At 36.1% G+C, this 19,819-nt stretch overlaps 1 protein-coding gene across 7 annotated transcripts in view; it reads left to right on the forward strand.

The window, feature by feature from the left end:
* Positions 1–19,819, forward strand: part of PCCA (propionyl-CoA carboxylase subunit alpha) — a 534,561-nt gene that overhangs the window by 370,306 nt on the left and 144,436 nt on the right. For all 7 annotated transcript variants that reach the window (XM_049867227.1, XM_049867229.1, XM_049867228.1 and 4 more), the window contains one exon: positions 13,917–14,019. In XM_049867227.1, coding sequence (XP_049723184.1) covers positions 13,917–14,019 — 103 coding nt within the window. The remainder of the gene's footprint in view (positions 1–13,916; positions 14,020–19,819) is intronic.

Consider the following 19,819-nt stretch of genomic DNA (forward strand, 5'->3'; position numbering starts at 1 on the left):
AAACACTCCAATGAAGGGCAGATATTGGCAGGTGGTTAAGAAAAAAAAAAAAAAAAAGCCAAGATTCTACTACGGGTTGTCTACCTACAAAAAACACTAAAGATTCAAAGACACAAATAGGTTGACAGCAACAGGGTGGAAAAAGTTTTACCATGCGAAGAGTAAACAAAAGAGAGATGGAGTACCTGTGCTAATATCAGGGAAAACTAAGAGAAAAAGTAATACTAGAGCGAAAGGATATTTTATGAGGATAAAAGGATCAACCACCAGAAATATCTAACAATTATCGCCGTATGGATGTATATCTCTGCCTAATAACTCCGAGGTACAGAAAACAAAAACTGAGAGCATGGATGGGAGAAACAGACATTTCAGCAGTAATAGTTGTAGACTTTAATACCCCACTTTCAATATTGGGTAGAAGAAGTAGGCAGAAGATTAAGAGGGAAATAGAAGACTTGAACAACACTATAGATCTAACAGACATTTATAGAACAATTCATCCAACAACAAAAGAATATACAACTTCGCAAGTGTATACAGAACATTCTCTACGATAGGCCATATATTAGGTCATAAAACAAACCTCAATAAATTGAAAAAGATTGAAATTGTACAAAGTATGTTTCTCTATGACAATGAAATCAAATTAAAAATCAGTAACAGGAAATTCTGGAAATTTACAAACATGTGGAAATTAAACAGCCTACTCCCAGATTTTCAGTGGGTCAAAGAAGAAATCACAAGTGAAATGAAAAAATATTTTAAATGAATGAAAACTAAAACACAGCATACAGAAACTTATGGGAAGTATCTAAAGCAAGATTGAAGAGAAAGCTAAAGCTGTGAACATGTTTATTAGAAAAGAAGAAAATGTAGAATCAGTCACCTAATCTTCCTTCTTAAGATACTGGAAAAATTAAACTGCATGCCATCAGAGAGAAGGGAATAATAAAGATTAGAGTGCAAATAAATGAAACGGAGAATAGAAAAACAGTACATGAAATCAATAAAAGCAAAAGTTGTTTCTTTAAAAACGTCAACAGAAATTTCATGCTTTTAGACAGACCGACCAAGAGAAAAATAGAGAACACTCAAATCACTAAAATCAAGGATTGAAGAGGGGCTCTAAAAGACATCAAAAGAAAAACAAAAAAAAACAAAAAAAACAACTAAAGACCAGTATCCCTCATAAGTGTAACACAAAAGTGCACAACAAAATATTAGCAAACTAAATCAAAGAATGTTTAAAAAGGGTTATATGCTTTGACCAAGTGATATTTATCCTAGAATGCAAGGTTGGTTTAACATCCAAAAATCAATCAATGCAGCACACCATATTAATAGACTAGAGGAGAAAAAACATGATTATCTGAGTGTTGCTGTTGTCATTAGGTGCCGTCCAGTTGGTTCTGACTCATAGCGACCCTATGTACAACAGAACAAAACACTGCCCGGTCCTGCGTCATCCTTACAATCATTGCTATGCTTGAGCCCTCTGTTAGCCACTGTGTCAGTCTACCTCGTTGAGGGTCTTCCTCTTTTTCGATGACCCTCTACTTTACCAAGCATGATGTCCTTCTCCAGGGCCTGATCCCTCCTGATAATGTGCCCAAAGTTTGTGAGACGAAGTCTCACCAACCTTGCTTCTAAGGAGCATTCTGGCTGTACTTCTCCCAAGCCAGGTTTGTTCGTTCTTCTGGCAGTCCGTGGCGTATTCAGTTCTTCTTCAGTCTTCCTCGTTCATTGTCCAGCTTTCACATGCGTAGAGTTGGTTGAAAATACCATGGCTTGCGTCAGGTGCACCTTAGTCTTCAAGGTAACTTCTTTGCTTTTTAACACTTTAAGAAGGTCTATTGCAGCAAATTTGCCCAATGCAACGTGTCTTTTGATTTCTTGACTGCTGCTTCCATGGGTGTTGATTGTAGATCCAAGTAAAATGAAGTCCTTGACCCATCAATCTTTCTCCGTTTATCATGATGTTTCTTATTGGTCCAGTTGTAAGCATTTCTGTTTTCTTTATGTTGAGTTGTAATCTATACTGAAGGCTGTAGTCTTTGATCTTCATCAGTAAGTGCTTCAGGTCCTCTTCACTTTCAGCAAGCAAGGTTGTGTCATCTGCATATCGTGGGTTGTTAATGAGTCTTCCTCCAATCCGTATGCTTTGTTTTTCTTCATATAGTCTAGTCTCCGATTATTTGTTCAGCACACAGGTTGAATAAGAATGGTGAAAGCATACAACCCTGATGCATACCTTTCCTGACTTTAAACCACGCAATCTCTCCTTGTTCTGTTCACACAACTGCCTCTTGGTGTATGTACAGGTTCTTCATGAGCAGTTTTCTGTAATTCCCACTCTTTGCTCTATTATCTATAATTTGCTATGATCCACACAGTTGAAAGCTGTTATCTCAGTAGAAGCAGAGAAAGCTTTTGTCAAAAATCCAACAGCTTAAGATCAGTAATGAGACAAAGATGTTTGTGTTATTTCTGTTCAACATTGTAACGGAGTTTCTAGCTAAGACACTTCGGTAAGAAAAAGAAAGTTATCTAGATTTAAGGAAAGAAGTAAAAAGCTCTCCCTCTTTGCAGATGACATGGGCTTGTATGTAGAAAAGCCTAAGGAAGTCACCAAAAATCCGTTAGAACTAGTCGAGTTCTACAAGGTTGCATAGAGCAAGAACAATATGCAAATATCAATTTTTATTTCTATACAGTAGAAATGTACAAACCTTAAATGAAATTAAGAAAATGATTCCAATGATGGGAGTACCAAAAGGAATAAAATATTTGTGAATTTAACATAACATTGTTGAAAGAAATTAATGAAGATCTAAATAAATGGAAAGACAATCTATATTTATGAGTCAAAAGATCTAATATTGTTAAAATGGCAGTACTCCCCACATTGATCCCCAGATTCAACATAATCCCTATATGAATCCAGGCTGTATTTCCTGCAGATATAGACTGATCCCAAAATTTGTATGAAAATAGAAGGGACTCAGATAAGCTAAACAATCTTGAAAAAGAAGAATAAAGTTGAAGAATTCATACTTCCCTATTTTGAAACATACTGTGAGTCCAGAAAATAGAATTGGGAGTCCAGAAAAAACTTGTTGTATTGATGGCCAGCTGATTTCAACAGGGATCTGAAAACAATTCGATGAGGAAAGAATAATCTTTTCAGCTAATACTGCTCAGACAACTGGATATCAACTTGCAAGGGAATGAAGTTGATTACTTTCCTCATACCACGCATAAGAATTAAGTAAAAAAAAAAAATTATAGACCAAAATGTAAGAGCTAAAACTACAGAACTCTTAGAAGAAAGCATAGACATTAATCTTTGTTATCGTTGGTTGACTGTGATTTCTTATATAAGACACCAAAAGTAGTGCAAGTGACAAAAGAAAAAAGGATAGGTAAATTGGGCATAATAAAAAATTTTAAAACTTCAGGACACCAAGGGATACTGACTTTATCAAGAAAGTAAAAAGACAACCCACAAAATGGGAGAAAACATGCAAACTATATATTTGGTAAGGGAGTTGTATATAGACTATATAAAGAATCCCTACAACTCAATAACAAAAAAGCAACCTGATTTAAAAATGAATAAAGGATATGAATAGACATTTTTCCCAAAAAAGAGAAGAAAAGTGCAAATGGCCCTCAACAACATGAAGAGATGCTTAATAACATTTGTGATTAGAAAATGCTAATCAAACTTACAATAAAATACCACTTCAACCCACTGGAATAGCTATAATACAAAAGACAGACAATAACAAATGTAGGCGAGAATGTAGAGAAATTGGAAGCCTCATATATTGCTGGTGGGAATTTAGGAGTAAAATGGTACAAGCTGAAAGTAATTTAGCTGTTCCTCAAAACATGAGATATTACCACATGGCCCAGCCATTCTACTCAAAAGAAATAAAAACAAGTCTACACAAATATTTTGCATGAATGTCCATGTTGTTGTTAGGTGCTGTCACAGCTCTGTTAATATACTATAAGCCAGTCAACGGTACACTTCAGATGGGTAAATTGTATGATATGTGAATTCTGTCTCAGTAAAGCTGTTTCAGAGATTTTTAGTTACGTACTTTATATTAAGATTTTATTTTTGGTGAACATATACAAAGCAAAAGGTATACCGATTAAACAATTTCTACGTGTTTAACTTAGTTACATTTATTACATTCTTGAAGTTGTGCAACCATTCTTGCTATCCTCTTGCAAATTAATTCACTACCATTAAGATAAATTCACTGCCCCGTACACTTCTCATCTAACCTTTTGAGTTACTATTGTCAATTTGATCCTATAGAGATAATTCTTTTAAAAAAGGCAGACTTTTTTTTTTTTTTTAAGCTAAATTGTTTAGTTTAAAGATGATTTAAGGGGATAGTTTTGGTTTAAATTTTAAAGATTATCTCAGGGAAATAGTTTTGGGGGTCATCCAACCTCACTGGCTCCAGAAAGACTAGATTCTATGAGAATTTGAAATTCTGTTCCACGCATTTCCCTCTTTTGATCTGGATTCTGCTATAGAATCTTTGATCAAAACATTTCATGATGGTAGCTGCACACCATCCAGTTCTGGTGTCATGGTAAAGGAGACGGCTGTTCATGAAGTTAGAAGTTGTTTTCTTAATGGAACAATAGAATTTCAAATTTTAGGAATTAAAATGAAACATCACTTTAGTTTTCTTGGACCTCGATGGAGTCTTCCTTTATAACAGTTCCTCCCGTAATTGTAAAATATGTTTATACAGCTGCTGTCAATGTAGTTACAAGAATAGCCTTTGCAAGTAGAGATGTCAAGGGTTCTGGGATACCACCTGGGAGTTAGAATGCTGCGCATATGTTACCAGTATTCTTACACCGTTTCTTTCCTGTGTGAATGATCCAAAGTTAAAACTCCATAGAGAATTTTCACTTTCTACATTTGCAGTGTATTTCCAACTAACCCTCCTCTAGATAACGATAAATTCTGAAGAAAATATGAACCCAAAGAGTCTGGATAACAAATACAACCAGTCAGAATTTGAGTGAATTTTGACCCATGAAAGAGGGAAGTTACACTGGGAGGCCCACATTTCTATGGTTTCTCTCCTGAAGGCGATCACCAGTGCATACATTGTGGGATGACTGGAACTCAAGCGGCTAGCCAAGTCTCATTGGCTGGAGACTTCAGAGAATGACATTCAAGGTTGTCAGAACTGCTGGAAGTTGAGAGGGGGTAGACATACTGGCAGGAAAGGGGGCAACAGAAAGAGAGCAGTCTCATATCTGAGTTTAACTTCCTTCACATTGTTCTTTGACCCTTGAAGCATGTATGCATAAATAAGACTACAGAGAGCCCAGTATATGAAACGGAATGCTGAATGAACTGAGCTGAAATTTCAGCTGCTAACCATTATGGATTATGATGTTTGGAGTTTGAGTCTCACCATATTTGAGGGGCTTACACTTGAAAACTATAATGAGATATTGTTTCACACCCAGTAGTCTGGATACCCAGTAGTCTGGATAGAGGGTGCAAATGGTTGGTTAATCACTTGGCTGCTAACCAAAAGGTTGAAAGTTTGATTCACCCAGAGATGTCTCAGAAGAAAGGCCTGTGATCTATTTCTGAAAAATCAGGCGTTGAAAACCTTATGGAGCGAAAGTCTACTCTAAGGTACATGGGATTGCCATGAATGGAAGTTGACTTGATGGCAACTGGTTTTGGTCTGACTAGAATTAGAAAGACGGGCAACACCAAATGGTGGTAAAGGGCCTGGAGCAACTCTGTTGCTGGTGGGAGTATATAAATGTTATAATACTTTGGAAAAGTTTGCCAGTTTTCATAAAACTAAAACTTTTGCCCCAGTAGTTTCACTCTTAGATTTTTACCCACGAGAAACAAAAACCTGTGTCCTAAAAAAAGACTTGTACACTACAGTGGGATTCCATCTCACTCCAACAAGGCTGGCATTAATCCAAAAAAACATAATAATCAATGTTGGAGAGGTTGTACAGAGACAGAAACACTTACACACTGCTGGTGGGAATGTAAAATGGTATACCCCTTTGGAAGTCAATTTGGCGCTTTCTTAAAAACCTAGAAATAGAACTACCATACGATCCAGCAATCCCACTCCTTGGAATATATCCTAGAGAAATAAGAGCCTTTACAGGAACAGAGATATGCACACCCATGTTCATTGCAGCACTGTTTACGATAGCAAAAAGTTGGAAGCAACCAAGGTGCCTGTCAGCAGATGAATGGATAAATAAACTATGGTATATTCACACAATGGAATACTACGTATCGATAAAGAACAAGGTTGAATCCATGAAACATTTCATAACGTGGAGAAATCTGGAAGACATTATGCTGAGTGAAATCAGTTAAATGCAAAAGGACAAATATTGTATAAGACCACTATTATAAGAACTGGAGAAACAGTTTAAGCAGAGAAGAAAATACTCTTTGATGGTTATGAGAGGAGGGAGGGAGGGGGTATTCACTAATTAGTAAAGTTTCGTTTTATATGAAGGGAAAGACAATACACAATACAGGAGAGGTCAACACAAATGGACTAAACCAAAAACAAAAAAGTTTCCTTAATAAACCGAACACTTCAAAGGCCAGCATAGCAGGGTCGGGGGTGTGGGGACCATGGTTTCAGGGGACATCTAAGTCAATTGGCATAATAAAATCTATTAAGTAAACGTTCTGCATCCCACTGTGGAGAGTGGCGTCTGGGGTCTTAAACGCTAGCAAGAGGCCATCTAAGATGCATCAATTGGTCTCAACCCCCCTGGAACAAGGAAGAATGAAGAACACCAAAGACACAAAATAATTATGAGCCTGAGAGACAAAAAGGACCACATAAACCAGAGACTACATCATCCTGAGACCAGAAGAGCTAGATGGTACCTGGCCACAACCAGTGACTGCTCTGACAGGGAACTCAACAGAGAACCCCTGAGGGAGCAGGGGAGCCTTGGGATGCAGACCCCAAATTCTCGTAAAAAGATCAGACTTAATGGTCAGACTGGGACTGGAGGAACCCCGAAGGCCGTGGACCCCAGACCTTCTGTTACCCCAGGGCAGGAACCATTCCCAAAGCCAGCTCTTCAGACAGGGATTGGACTGGAATAGGGGATGGAAAATGATACTGGTAAAGAACGAGCTTCTTGGATCAAGTGGTCACATGAGACTATGTTGGCATCTCCTGTCTGGAGGGGAGATGAGAGGGCAGAGGTGGCCAGAAGCTACCCGAATGGACACGAGGAGAGAGAGTGGAGGGAAGTACTGTGCTCTCTCATCAGAGGGAGAGCAATTAGGAGTGTATAGCAAGGTGTATATAAATTTTTATATGAGAGACTGACCTGATTTGTAAACTTTCACTTAAAGTACAATAAAAATTAATTAAAAAAAAAAATAAAAGACTTGTAGAAGAATGTTTGTAGGAGCTTTGTTCATAACAGCACTAATTTGAAAATGCCCAGTGTCCATCAGGAGACATATGAAGTAATTTTAGTGTATTTGTACAATAGAAAACTACTCAGCAATAAAAAAGAATAAAATATTCAAAAATACAGATGAACCTTAAACACATTACATTGAACAAAATAAGCCAGACACAAAAGAGTACATACTTTCTGAGTCTATTTATGTGATGCTTCAAAAACCAGAAAACAAACTAACAAACAAACCGGTTGCCGTTGAGTCGTTTGCGACTTTAGGAGAAGCTTATCAAATCTATCATTGACTGTTGTATGGGTGAGTCGGGGAGGTTTACTGGGAAGGGGAATTTAGGATTTTTGCATTTCAGTGTATTCTATATTAATGATTAAAAAAAAATAACACTTGCTGAAACATTAGGGTGTGATTTCAGATGTTGCTGTACCTGTCGAATTATGGTGATAATGATAATAAATAATAAGACTAAACCAAACCCGTTGCTGTTGAGTCAATTCCGACTCATAGCGACCCTAGAGGACAGAACAGAACTGCCCCATAGGGCTTCCAGGGAGCGGCTAGTGGATTCGAACTACGTTAGCAGCCATAGCTTGTCATAGGTATTAACTACTGTACCACCAGGGCTCCATTGATGGTAATAATAGGTAGCCTTTTTTTTTTTTAACATTTATGTACCAAGCAGTAGTCTAAGCATTTTGTACCTTTTATCTCTTCAGTCAACCATATGAGTTAGGTATTTATGTCATCATTGTTTTACTGGTAAGAAATTTAATGCAGAAGGAGAATAAATAACTTTTAAAGGTCATACAGCTAGTAAATGTTGCAGCCAGAATTTACATTTGGTAAGTCAGACACTGGAGGCTGCAGGTGTGCCATCTATACTATATTGCTTTTGCTGACTAATCGTGCCCAACGTTTACATTGAGATCTTAAGCCTTTATTGGTGGAAGAAGGAAATGGAATAGCATATGAGTTACTTAGTGCTGCCATAATACAAATACGACAAATGGGTGTCTTTAAAGAACAGAAATTTAGCATCTCAGAACTTGGAAGGCTAGAAGTCTAAATCAGAGCGTTGGCTCTAGGGCAGGGTCCTTCCTTGTCAGTATTCCTGGATGTTCCTTGGCATTGCTGGGCTTATAGATGATTCCTCAGTTGATCTCTTCCCCTAGTGTGCTTCTGTGTCTAGTCCGCTTTTTTATAAGATACTACTAAGAAGGGATTAGGTTTAGGACCCACCCTACTCCTGTATGGCTCATTAACATAAGAGAAGAAAATCTTAATTTCCCAACAGAGTCTTATTTACAGGTACAAGGGTTAAGACTTCAACATATCTTTTTGGGAGACACAATTCAATTAATAACAGATAGGCATAATATTAAAATATATATGATTATAAACAACTTTATATATTCATTCTAGCTTCAGATGTCATTTGTGTAATTATTTGTAATGCTGATAACACCAAACTTGGGAATGATCCATAACTACTGCTAAGCAGTGTACGGACGGAGCCCTAGTAGTGCAGTAGTTAAGCATTTGGCTGCTCACCAAAAGTTCCACAGTTCGAATCCACCAGCTGCTCCTGGGAAACCCTATGGGGAATTTCTACTCTGTCCTAGAGGGTTGCAGTGAGTTGAAATTGACTCTGTGGCAATGGGTTATTATGTAATATGCATTCTTTTACACAATCTTACATATTTGAACACACACATTTGTAACTGCATATAGGCAGAGTTCTCGTTATTCTCTATAACAATTTCTAGCTTTGAAGAGGTTCACTGAAAATGCTGCTTTTATCTTTCTTCTGCAGTGACGAACTTTAATGTTGGAGTGTTGTAAGTTCTCATATAATAAGGCTGAGATTTTTGTTGGTTTGGCAGTAGACTTCTGTTTAAAATTCATTTAATCTGTTCATCCCATGCTTTTTATATTCATTTTGATGACCAATGATAGATCTACAAAGAATTTTATATGAATTTATCACACTAATAAAGCTTAATTTGCAACTCTTCCTCTATCCCAGTGTGCTGAAAGTGGATTTTTCAGTGAATTGCTCAATTTTTTGTTTTCCTTGGAGTTTTTTTTTTTTTTCTCTCTCTCTCTCTTCTGGGGGAAATAAGAAACAATTCATATGCTAGATCTAAAGTTTCATTAAAATTACTTATGCCCTGTCTCAGGCATTTTAAGTGGGCCATCTGTCTAAACACTTCTCTCTCTCTCTTTTTTTTTCTGATCATTTCCTCGACTTATTCATGAACCATGGGAGGGCTCCTTTGTAGTCTTCATGTAGCTTGTTCTGTCTACCCCCACTGAATACATCTATGTGCTTACATAACATATCTTTTCACAGTGCTGGAAATTCTCTGAACTTGGTTCACATGAATGGCCCACTTTCCCCAGGCCTTTTTCTTCCTGCAGAGATTTGTATGCAGAAACTGACCTCAGTGGCTATGGAATGTAGCATATGATTCTTGATCATTTTACAGACCACCCACTGTGAAAGTTATGATGAAGGACTTCTTAATGATTCTTTGACCATTAGCATTGTTTTAACTCAGCATTTTACTCCTAAGTAGGCAATGCCACAATTGAAAACTAACTTTTCTGAGTGTGTGATGCTCTGATTTTCAGACACTCGTAATCCTTGATAATTGAAGATGCTGTTAGTCTTTAAGTTCACACAAGATCTACTTCAAAAATAATGGCATTAAAAAGGCAATATCTTTAGGCTAGTATTCCTTGCAGTTTTTTGAGTAAAAGGTTCCAGTAAGTTAAATGTATTAGCATTTACATTAGTAAAAACCAGCTGATAGTTTTTCTCCATAAATACAGAAAAGTTTAAGTTTTATTGAGCATATTCATTCTGACTGGCTGATGATAATCAAAGTGGACAGGCCTCGTTAGTAAGACCTATTACTTCATTTGTTGTGTGAATAGCTATTTATGCTAATTACCTTTCATTTTTTTGTGTGAAGTAGCAGCTTAATTGATACTAGCTTTGCAGGTGAACAGTAAATTGCACAGATTAAATTTCTGATCAGATGGCAGCCTCTTTCACTAGAAACACACTTCAGTAAAGTAAGCTGTTTTCCGTGTATCTTTACTATGGTGAGTTGAATGAAATCTAAGACCTTTTTCCCCACCGTTCAGTGAGTTGTTCATAAAAATCTCCTTTGTTGAGGCTATTTTGGATTTAATGGATAAATATAATTCTTTTCTAATTTTAAAATATAAATTTAGGTAATTGTTATCATTGTAAGCATGTTTGTGCTTGTTGAATTGATATCAGTGTTTCCAAGTAATTACTATTAGTGTATTTTCAAAGATTTTACGGAAATGGAGCATAATTTAATAGAGGGTCCAGGACAGAACAGTAGAAAAACATAGAACAAAAACCAAATTTACACACACGCAAAAAGACCAGATTCACTGGTCTGAGAGAGACTAGAAGAACCCTGAGACTATGGCCCCTAAGCCGCCTTTAACTCAGAAATGAAGTCACTCCCAATGTTCACCCTCCAGGCAAAGATTAGACAGGTCTATAAAACAAGCAGTAACGCACGTGAGGAACATACTTCAGAGTCCAGTCATGCATATGAGACCAAATGGGCACACCAGCCCCAAACCAAGACCGAGAAGGCAGAAAGGGACAGGAAAATGGGACGAATGAAAGTACAGAACCTGGAATGGAGAAGGGGAGAGTGTTGACACATCGCAGGGATTGCAACCAGTGTCACAGAACAATTTGTGATTTAATTGTTAAATGAGAAACTAGTTTGAAGGTGAACAAAGTGAACTCTAGTGAGGTCATATACATAGTCCAAGGCTGCTCAGGTAGTAACCTATGAGCTCAAAGTCACATTCTTTCCAGAGCTTATGCCGTCCCCCAGCCAGCGCAGCCTCTCCATCTGTGCAGTGCTTGGCGCGTAGTAGTTGCTTCTCAGGTTTTTTTCTACCAAATCTCTTAGCCATTCTCTGCAGCCTGAGCTACATGTTGTTGTTAGGTGCCGTTGAGTTAGTGCTGACTCATAGCGACCCTACGTGCAACAGAACGAAACGCTGCCCGGTCCTGTGCCATCTACAATCATTGCTGTGCTTGAGCCCATTGTTAGCCACTGCGTCAATCCATCTCATTGAGGGTCTTCCTCTTTTTCGATGACCCTCTACTTTACCAAGCATGATGTCCTTCTCCAGAGCCTGATCCCTCCTGATAATGTGTACAAAGTTTGTGAGTCGAAGTCTCACCATCCTTGCTTCTAAGAAGCATTCTGGCTGTACTTCTTCCAAGACAGCTTTGTTTGTTCTACTGGCAACCCGTGGTATATTCAGTATTCTTCTCCAGCACCATAATTCAAAGACATCAGTCTTCCTTATTCATTGTCTGGCTTTCACATGCATATGAGGCAACTGAAAATACCATGGCTTGGGTCAGGTGCACCTTAGTCCTCAAAGTGACATCTTTGCTTTTTAACACTAGGTACTAGGGACATAAAAATGGATAAGGCAAGACCTTGGTCGTTCAGGAGCTCACAGACCAATGGAGAGAGACATATAAACAAATGAATGCCCCGTGGAATATAGGTGCTCTAATAGAGGCAGAGTTGGGGTACAGCAGTAATCTCCTCCCTTTCCTCTCTTTCACATACCTCTCTTTCCTTCTTCCCCCTCTACTGAGTTCCCTCTCTCTCTTTTCAAGCGCCCCTGTATGTGAAGCCCTGTCCTCTGAGTCCTCTTCACATTTCCATGAATGCCTCTTCCGTGCCTATGTGTACAGCCTGCATTATTGTGGATGGCATTGTTTCCTTTTTCCTTAATTTTCACTATTAACAGGATTTAAAACTTAACCTACATCATCAGAAGACAGATCAAAGTTGTGGGCTGAATACAAATATTCATCTAAATCATTAATTATCCTCCATTAGACTTAAAGGCACTTTTGTGTCTGAAGGTGATTTAATCATGGTTTTTGTGACTGACTTTTTTTTTAATTGAAAACACTGAGAATGCTTTTAAAATTGTTTTTTGAGTTGAAATTAAAACATAACCTGCAAAAGTTTTTCCGAACTGTGACTTAGTCTAGGATCCAGATAGTATAAAATGCTAAGCAAGGTAAACATGCAATACTTAAGTTAATTCAGAAATCATAAAAATTTTTTTACTTTAAAAAAATTGTCGGAAACAATTTGTATTCTAAAAATGTTTCTCTCTTTGATTACTTGAACCATTTTCTCTAGACCATGTAATACTGGTCAAACACAGAGAAAGACTATTATATAAGACTAGCATTATTTAAAGATATGGGGTCCTCTTTTGGATTTTAGATGATGGTTAAAAGCAGGGATAGAAAAGAAATAGAAGTGTAGAAGTTCTCCGTGTCTTATCTCTCCTCATTGCCCCAAAACTTAGCATCACTTAGTATTTGTTGAACTCTTACATCATTTAGTTATTTTTTTGACTGTGTTTTAACAAAATTATGATGTTGTCATCCTATTGTATAAGAGCATGTTAAGCTGGTATTTGATTTATTTTTAAATCAGCTTTGAAAATTTAATTTTAAATAACATACGGTAGCTAATATATTAAGGAGCCCAGGTGATGCAGTGGTTAATAAGCACTAGGCTGCTAACCGAAAGGTTGGCAGTTTGAACGCACCAGCCACCCCATGGGAGAAAGGTATGGCAGCCTGCGTCTGTAAGGACTACAGCCTTGGAAACCTCATGGGGCAGTCCTCCTCTGTCCTGCGGGATCGCTATGAGTCAGAATCAACTCAGCGGCAGTGGATAATATACTAAGCTCATTTTTCTTGTGTCTAATTGACATCATGAAGGAATACTTCCAGAATATTTTACAAGAAGAGTACATAGAGATTCATTCTTTAATATATTTTTAATGTCATCTATAACAAAGGAGAAAATACAGCCAAAATAATTCTGTAGGCTCAAATCATGCTAAATCAGTAATTCATTTTATGCCTCCATGAAGCGTAATGGAAGCTCGATGGCACTGGGTTTGTGGGTTTTGTATGAAGTGTAAGGTGTGGCATAGTTGTTTATTGTATTGTAATTTTTTAAATTGTCTTGAAGAGTAACCAGATCTTGAAAATAAATGATGAATATTGCTTCAAGAGAGTTAATTTGTGAAGGATTATCACAACAAATCAACCTGAATTAGCAGAAGAGATGGTGGTACTTAGAATAGACTATGGACCTGAAGTTACTGAAGTGTGACTTCTGTTGTCTTTGAAATATTTGCATTTCTTTTACTTTTCTAGTTTAAATCTGAAAAACTTCTTTCCAAGCCTGAAAACTTAAAAATTTATGAAATACAGCCTTTGACAATTTTACCTCCTACGCTTAAATTAATGTCAAAGGAAAATCAGTTTCTCAGAGAGAATAAGATTAATTCTTCTCCTTTCTTTCTACATCAGAATACCAGTTATTAAACCACAAGTGGCTAACTGGGAACTCTCAATAAACTTGGACAATGAAGTTCATAATGTCACAGCATCACACAGTGGGCCAACATTCTCTGTGAGTTTTATTTCTTTTTTTGGTGATCTTGAAGCTATGTATGAATATTTGAAATTATTCTTAACCTGTTCTGTGACTCTCATTTTTAATCTAGCATAGATGTATATTTGTTTCATTTTCTTTAAGAAACAGAATGTAAATGGAACTTTTTGTTCTCTTTTGCTAATTAGGAAATAACATTTCTAGATTTAGCCATGTTCTAAACTCATTTCTCCATACCTTATTCATTTTTCTTTTTGTGATACTGATAAAGTAATACATTTGTCTCTGTTAAAAGGAACAGTAACTTTAATTATAGTTCCAAATGATTGATAACGGTGGGGGGGGGGGTAACCATTCTTTTAAAATGGGTAATCTGAAGCCTCATATAACACTATCTTCAGGTTTCATGTTCTTGAAGGCTAAGTTTACCTTATGGTGATATCTTTTTTGTTTTTAAGAACTTAACCCTCTTGGATAGTATGCACGACAGAATTGCTTTAGTTTGAATTCTGGTCTGTAGTAAACAGTTTTACAATAAGATTTCAAAGTTAATGCTGCAGTGTGAATATGTTTAAAATCTGTTGTTTGAGATTGCACGAAAAATACCATACAGCGTTGATATTTTAACTTACGGGCCCTTGTATTTTCATCATGAACCCAAGGAAGCTGATAAATAGTTAATACAATGAATATTATATTAGTCTGCATTATTCTTTTCATGGCTAAGTTGCGTTGAAGTACCATCTTGTTTTGGGAGAAATAATGTTAGAAGATTTAGGCAGTCTATGAATATAAAAATAATATAATTTCATTTGAATAAGACACGATGAACATGAAGTATGTGGCAGTTTCTTGATCTCAGCTAGAAAATACCACAAGTTAACGATTAACGAGAATTCATTTATTCAGCAAATATACTTATTACGTGCCTGCTGTGTGCCAGTTAGTGCTAGGGGGTTGCACTGGAGAAGCTGGCATTTTTATGTGGCAGCCAGAGTCACAAATGAGGTTAATTCATGAATCAAGTGTAGTCTCCTGGGTTTTCTTTAAATTTTGTGATTTTTTTCTGTATGCCAAAATTTGCTAATGTATTGGTTACTGAAAGACGTTTCACTCAAAATCTTAAAACAAAAGCTATGATGGAATTAAAAATTGTCATATGATATATTTATGTGATTCATTGTGTTCATCCTATCCGTATGATCTTTTAACAAATAGCTGTATAAGTGGACACTTAACCATTTGTCAGATTGAGTAGCAAATGATATGAATTGAATAGTAAAAAGTATTAGTATTATAATGTAGCACTTTTCTATGGGAAATTATGCTAAAATCTACATTTTTGTGAAGTTAACCTTCTATGGGAAGGTTAACTTCACAAAAATGTAGACTTTAGCATAATTTCAATTCTATTTTGAGTCATCACCACTGAAGTTTTACTGCAGTTTGCTACTCCACTACATCAGTTTTCTAAGCTGTGCCTTGCTTTAGTAAGAAAACTGCCTAGGTTACTTCTTAGAGCTATTATTTCTTTGTGCTTGTTTCAGATTTCATGTTAGAAAACTATAGACCACTGGTAAAACTCAAGTGGTGTCTTTTGAAATTTTTCCTGTAGTACTTACCTACCACTTCACTATTTAACTCATGAGAAAATCAGGGCTGTTCACAAAACACATCAAAATTAATGTACTAAAAATTTCTATGGAAAATACCTGTCTTGGTATATAGTATCAAAAACTACTGCCTGTATTTGTTGGCTTAGCATCAACCACTTAATGAAGTGCCTATACTCCTGAGAGAGTATCCCTTCCACCTAAGCATATTTGGATTGAGCTCCTTTCATTTGACATCTGTATTATGAAACGGGGCACATTGACTAGAGTAGAATAAGTAAAGGCTTATTTGTAAGAAGTTTTCAAAAATGTGACACCCTTGTTTTTAGGGTGACTGAGGGGAGAGCTCTATTAACTTGGTTTTCTAGATTGCTCACTGCAACATCAAGAAAGAAAAAAAAATTAGCCTAGAGCCTACAGTCTAGGACTGGGTTAATGACTACAGAGGTAGTACAGGCAAAGTTATATTTATTTGTACCACAGTAATGCCTCCAGTAAGGAGCCCTGGTGGCACAATGGTTAAGTGCTCAGCTACTAACCAAAAGGTCAGCAGTTCAAACGCACCAGCCACTCTGTGGGAGAAAGATGTGGCAGTCTCTTCCATAAAGATTACGGCCTTGGAAATGCTGTGGGAAGTTTCACTCCATGGCAGTGTTTTTTTTTGGGTAATGCTTCAGGTAACCTAAGCACTTTGACATTTTAAAAATTAAATTATAAAATATATCAAGTGAGAGAAGTACAGCAATTGTTTAGATCTTCTATTTTAAAAGGAAAATACAGATACAGCTAAATCTCAGCTTCACATCATCCCAGTCGTTTCTCTTCCTCCCCAGAGGTAGTGACTGTCCTGAAGGTGCTGTGTACACTTCTTGTTATGCTTTCAGTATGTGTGTGTGGGCCCCAATAATAGTGAAAAGAAAGTTGTTAAAGCATACATTTTGATGATACCATTTATGCAAATTTGAAAAATATACAAAGTAATGAAAATTAGTATTTCTAGTAAAAAATAGGAAAAGTAATTTCTAGTGAAAAATAGGAAAAGTAGGGAGGGTGAAAATTCTGGAAAATGGAGAAACTATGGTATGTGGTAGAAAGAAAAGTGAAGAAGTGGAAGAAATGATGAAGTACTTTATGTATTTTAGGGGCTTCTGATTTTTAATACAACTGTCAAAATGAATGGCAGAATTAATCTGAAAATGAAGTTGAAACATTATTCAGCTTTTGAAGATGATAAACCCAAAAGCCTCATAAACAAATTGATTTTTATTTATAATTACTTTTACCATTCCCTTCTGAATTTCCAAGATGTTTTCCATTTCTCTTTTATCTGTGTAACTCAAAACTGAGCAAAATAGTTCATGAAGAAGGAAGAGATTAATGCGTTTGCTGTCTTAAAGATGAAGGACTAAATTCATATTGAAGACAACTTTGAAGAAAAATGTCAGAGTACTCTTGATGTGTATGAAAAATTAGCTTAAAAATTTGGCCTTCCTAAAGATGGGAAAACGAGCAATGTACATGTACTTTAAATTTTTTTTACCTGTTTCTCGTTAACTACTAATAAATTAGAAAATAATTACACCAAGTCCTCACTTATTGATTTTCTCGTTATATGACATTTTGCATTTATGACAATAGTAAAAATTCTGACTATCTTTCACATTAACGATGTACGTCTGGCAGTAACGAATGCCAAGTTACAAGGCAAGAGTAACACTGGATGTGATGGTTAAGGTTATGTGTCACCTAGTCTGGGCCATGATTCTTAGTGGTTTGGCAGTTGTGTAATGATATAATTTGGCAGTTATGTAATGATGTAGTCATCCTGCATTCTGTGATCTGATGTGGTCAACCTCCATTTTCACATAATGCTGATTTTTACATAGTGACCTAGTTTTTCGAACCTAACCATGTCAGTAAGTGAGTAGTGGGTGTATATATGATCATAAGTATTGATTTATATATCCTTTGCTACAGTGAGCCATTATCAGAAACCTTTCTAAAGACCTTGTAAAGTACCTAGGAGTAACCAGAATTCTTAGAGTGTTGAATTTTGGTATACCAGTGTAATCTTTGTGCTGATGGTTAAAAAGCAAATCTAGAAAATCAAAAGTAACATGTGGTATGGTCAAGGAAACTCATTGTTTTTTTCTAGGGTTAAAAAAAAACAACATCTTATGTCGACCTTGAGCATCGTGCTCTTTTATGAACTATCTGTATGGGATCAAATTGACAACAGCAACTCGAAAGATTAGATAGGACACATGGGGGTGGTGATCACAAATATTTACGTAAATAATTTTGGGCTTATTTATATCCATTGTTACCATGGTGGATATATATTACCTTCCAAATAATTTCATTCAAGAAACATTGGGCTAGGTATCAGCAACTCAGTGATAAAGTCAGTCAGTCTTGGAGCTATCCATGTGAACAATCACAGTGGTAAAGGGGAGACATACTTGGAAGTAATTAAAAAACAGTGTGATAAAGACTTTAATAGAGGATTCTTCAATTAAATCTGTAAGAAGAAAGCACTCAGTTGCCTGAAAGAGTGGAATCAGAGTGAATACAAAGAATCTTGGGAGAAATGACTAATGAATGCCATTTTGGAGCATGGTTTGTGTATAAGCTAGGGCTTCCTTCTGAACCACAGAGTGAATAGGTGAGGGAAAATGCTGGAATGTGGAGAACGAGGTTTGTTGAAAGTCAGAAACATCATATATATGTGTATATGAACTTTTATTTTTTACAATGGAAGCATATGCTTTCTTAATTTTACTATTATTCATTTTTCAAAAACAGTAAAGGAGTTTCTCTACCTCTTTCTAGTTCCTTTTTGATACTTTTTTAGCCCTACTCAAGGGTGTTTTGATGAAGCAATGGATTACTTTGGTTTATAATTACTGAATATTTGCTTTGTGTCAGGCTTTGTGGTAAGCATGGTATAAAGCAAATACTAGACACCGAGGTTCAGAGAAACTAAGTAACATAACCAAAGTCAAGCAGCTTGGAAATGTCAGATCTGAGATTAAATTCAGGTCAGTGTGATTCCAAGGCCTATGGTTTTAACTACTACATCTCTGTATATAATTTTACAAAGTAGTTTTGCTAGACAAAATTCTCAGAGATGGTAGAATTAGCTGTGTTAGACTACAGATAAATCATTATTAATACAAGAAATAGTAAATTTATTTCTAGACCAGAATAGTTTGTTGCAAGATAAAAGGAATTTTCTTTATAACATGCTGAAAGTTAAGGCTGAAGTCATAGTGTTGAACGGAAGCATGTAAGGCATTGCGGGAATGTGAATGAGTCACAAAAATGTACACAACATTGCTTTTCCAGTTACAGATACTAATTCAGAGCGGCTCTTGTAAAGCATTTTTAGTTTCTTATTACCTCTTGTAGATGTTAGCATATTTTTCAAATTGTTAAACTACCAAATAATGATATTTAGCAGTGATTTTACAGATTCGTCAAAGTAATAATTTTTGAGTGCAATATGAGGTTTGAGGTAGATAAGACTTTGCATCTAAAAGACTTCCTGCTTTCATTTTGTTTTCTTAATAATGCTCATTTTAGTTGACGTAAAATTGTCTGATCTTTAGATGCCTGTGGTGGAGGGAGGGAAATGTTTTGTAGAATTCATATCATTGAAATTACTACTGTATATTTTTCTTCTCAAACAAAGAATATGGTAGCAAACATAAGAATAAAAAATAATAATTAAATATGGATGTGTAATAAGAAATAATTGTATACGCATTGTTTGAAGTTTTCTTTCTCTGATATAGCCAATCCTTTCGCCTTTGTTATACACTTTATTTTGTTCTTGATTTCGTGACTAAGAAAAAACTCAACCAGTTGCCTTTGATATTTAGAGGGCACATTGACAATTTGGTTTTAAGTAGAACTGCTTAACTATTCTTGCATAATATTTTCCTAAAAATCAAGAACTGAATAAACCTAGACTGTGCCAATAAATAATCTTGAGTACAACATAATAGTTTTATTTTTGTATTTTCAAATATTAATGTAAAGAAATCTTCAGTGTTACTTCAACAAGAGGCTATGCTTGCATTTTGTATCACAATCCCTGTTCCTTGTATCACATTTATGGAGAGTAATGTTAAATTGTGCCGCCATTGGAATTTTCATATGGACATGATAAAAAATTGTGTTTGTTCTCTTAAATAAGTTTG

Source organism: Elephas maximus, chromosome 23 (genome assembly GCF_024166365.1).
Source record: "Elephas maximus indicus isolate mEleMax1 chromosome 23, mEleMax1 primary haplotype, whole genome shotgun sequence".
Classification (NCBI taxonomy): Eukaryota; Metazoa; Chordata; class Mammalia; order Proboscidea; family Elephantidae; genus Elephas; species Elephas maximus.